Source organism: Anopheles darlingi, chromosome 2, assembly GCF_943734745.1.
Source record: "Anopheles darlingi chromosome 2, idAnoDarlMG_H_01, whole genome shotgun sequence".
Classification (NCBI taxonomy): Eukaryota; Metazoa; Arthropoda; class Insecta; order Diptera; family Culicidae; genus Anopheles; species Anopheles darlingi.
Genome location: NC_064874.1, coordinates 7,207,501 through 7,210,000, shown reverse-complemented (window position 1 = coordinate 7,210,000; position 2,500 = coordinate 7,207,501). Strand labels below are relative to the sequence as shown.

The following is a 2,500-nucleotide window of genomic DNA, read 5'->3' as shown; positions in this document are numbered from 1 at the left end:
CTTGCTGACCAGCAGGAGCCTGACGGACAGCACCGGGTAGAGCGAGTCGATTCTTCTCCTTTCGGTTCTTTTCACCCTTCTTTCCACCGCCGCCCATTTTGCCGCCACCAGCAGCTGGCACGCTTGCTGCATTTTCCATCAGTTGCTGTTGCTGCTGAGCAACTTGTGTATTAGACACCAGCAAATTGCCAACCTGATGTGTTGACGGCTGCTGTACCATATCAACCGCTGACTGCTGCTGCTGAATAATATTTGTCTGCGTTGCAACTTGCATCTGATTATGCTGCATGCAGTGTTGCTGTTGCTGCTGATGTCCCTGGGCCTGGGATTGCAGATGCTGTTGCTGCTGTTGCTGCTGCTGCGGCTGGAGCATTGCAGTGGAACCAGTCATATTTTGCACGTGCAATTGCTGTTGCAGATGAGCGTGCTGCAAGGCGGCCGCTGCAGCTGCAGCGGCATGTGATTGTAACGTCATATTACATTGTTGACCGCTGACTTGCTGCTGCTGCTGTTGCTGTTGGAGCTGCTGTTGCTGCTGTTGCGATGAATGTGAGCTAGAGGTGAGGTTCATGTTAGGATCTTGCTGTGATTGTTGCTGTTGATCCGACTGAGGTGACGATTGCACGTTGGGCAGTTGAAAGAGCAAATGCACCTGCGAGGCTTTGTCTGCATCCACGTTAAACACGAGCTTAGGTTGTTGGCCATCAGCTGCATTACCCGAGGATTGCTGATTATGCAATACCGTCGTTCCAGAAGCGGAAGCCTAGGGAAATATAAAAGTATGATTAGAAATTTCTGTAACCCATTGGAACACTAGAGCTTTCGAACGAACGACCAACTACCTGGAGTTGGTTGAGCAGTTGCAGTTGATCCATCGAGAACTGTTGTTGCGTATCGAAACCAATCAACTGATTCGCGGCGGCCTGACCCTGTCGGAACGCGCACTGCTCCTCGGCGAGGGTAAGGTTGCTACCATCCTCCTCTACAGGTGACGAAGTACCAGAGGTTAACTGATTCTGGTTGGCGGCCCAGCGTGTCTTACAGAACGAATTCATGCCAATCAAATTAGCATAAGCGTCGATGTCCTGGCAAGTAAGATTAGCAGCCATCTCCTATAAGTGAAAGGGGGGCGGGAGGGATGTTGGTGATTATACATTTAATCATTTAACTTTACTCTTTTAAAATTATTGTCGTGATTGTGGGATGGTTCAACGGAAATAAACATACCTGCAAGGCCACGGGAATATCAGTGCACCCATTGAGAGCATGAATCACCTCATCGATACACTCAACCCATTCATAGTTGTATGAGTCCCGGGAGCCCTGCGTCTGCGCTGTCCCAGATCCATCGTCTGCATGGTACGGTTCCAGTGATTCGTCCAAAATCGGATACATGCTAGCGACGCATTCGGCCACCATACCATCGGCTTCGGATTCCTCAATGTTGAACATTGGTAAATGCTCGTCGGCCTCCTCGACGTACTGACCACCATCTGGGGCATCGCCTATTTTTATGGGCTGTGAGTATGTGGATGAACAAAGCAACCATTTAAAAAGCAATTCAATCATCTACACAAGTTCCTCTTTTCTTATATATCATGTTTGAAAAGGCATTTCAAGGCAACATTTAAATTGTAATATTAATACGAAACTTACATTACTACCAGCCTTGTGCTGAATGATGTTGGACATATGCTGATGAACTTGCACAAACTCCGAATCAGTTCGGCCAAAACTGCACAAAATGCGCGACAATTCCGGATATTCCTCTAAATCTGTAAAAGCAATGCAATATAAATCAAACATGCTTCACTGTTATAGCGTTTTAATATTTACCAGCAGCAACCAATGAAGAAGACTCGGGTACATCGAGCGCCGAGCAGCTGCTCGCAGTACCGGCTTCCGATGGTGATTTGGGCAAATCTCCCAGTAAACGTTGCGCGATCTTGCGCATCATCTTGCGATCAACCAAGGCAAACAGATTAAACTGATTATCCTGGTCGGAAGGTAGACCTACTGCACCTCCACTGACAACGTTGCTAACAACTGCATTTTCTCCTTCGGCTGTATCATTGCTGCCTTCAGCAGCTGCAGCCACGTTGTTACAGCTTCCACTGGCCGTAGTGCTGCTTTCGCTGTCAGCAGTACTGCTAGTGGCACTCGCGCTGCCTGTACCACTGCTGCTTGTACTGCTGCTTCCGCCCCCATCGCCACTGCTTCCGGTAGTAGTGGTGCTGGTGGTCGAATGATTACTACTACTTGCAGCGCTACTCGCGCCACTACTGTGCACACTAGCACTGCTGCTGTTGCTACTGGCGCTACTACTGCTGCTGCTAGAGCTAGCCGAATCACTAGCAGCACCGTCCGCTGTAACGTCTCCTGAAGCTGTTGCAGTACCCGCGGGCGTAGCAGTTACAGATGTCGTCGTAGTTATCCCGGATACCGGCGTAGGCGTAGCCAAGTTTTCCTCCGGTTCGTTATCCCGTGAGACTGTGTCGGA

The 2,500-nt window shown here is 49.4% G+C and overlaps 1 protein-coding gene across 7 annotated transcripts in view; it reads right to left on the bottom strand.

The window, feature by feature from the left end:
- Nucleotides 1-2,500, bottom strand: part of LOC125951080 (ankyrin repeat and KH domain-containing protein mask) — a 27,600-nt gene that overhangs the window by 10,347 nt on the left and 14,753 nt on the right. For all 7 annotated transcript variants that reach the window (XM_049679611.1, XM_049679612.1, XM_049679614.1 and 4 more), the window contains 5 exons: nucleotides 1,837-2,500; nucleotides 1,657-1,775; nucleotides 1,228-1,518; nucleotides 843-1,112; nucleotides 1-763 (listed from right to left, as the gene is read on the bottom strand). The exon at nucleotides 1-763 is cut by the window's left edge and continues 5,189 nt beyond it; the exon at nucleotides 1,837-2,500 is cut by the window's right edge and continues 381 nt beyond it. In XM_049679611.1, coding sequence (XP_049535568.1) covers nucleotides 1-763; nucleotides 843-1,112; nucleotides 1,228-1,518; nucleotides 1,657-1,775; nucleotides 1,837-2,500 — 2,107 coding nt within the window. The remainder of the gene's footprint in view (nucleotides 764-842; nucleotides 1,113-1,227; nucleotides 1,519-1,656; nucleotides 1,776-1,836) is intronic.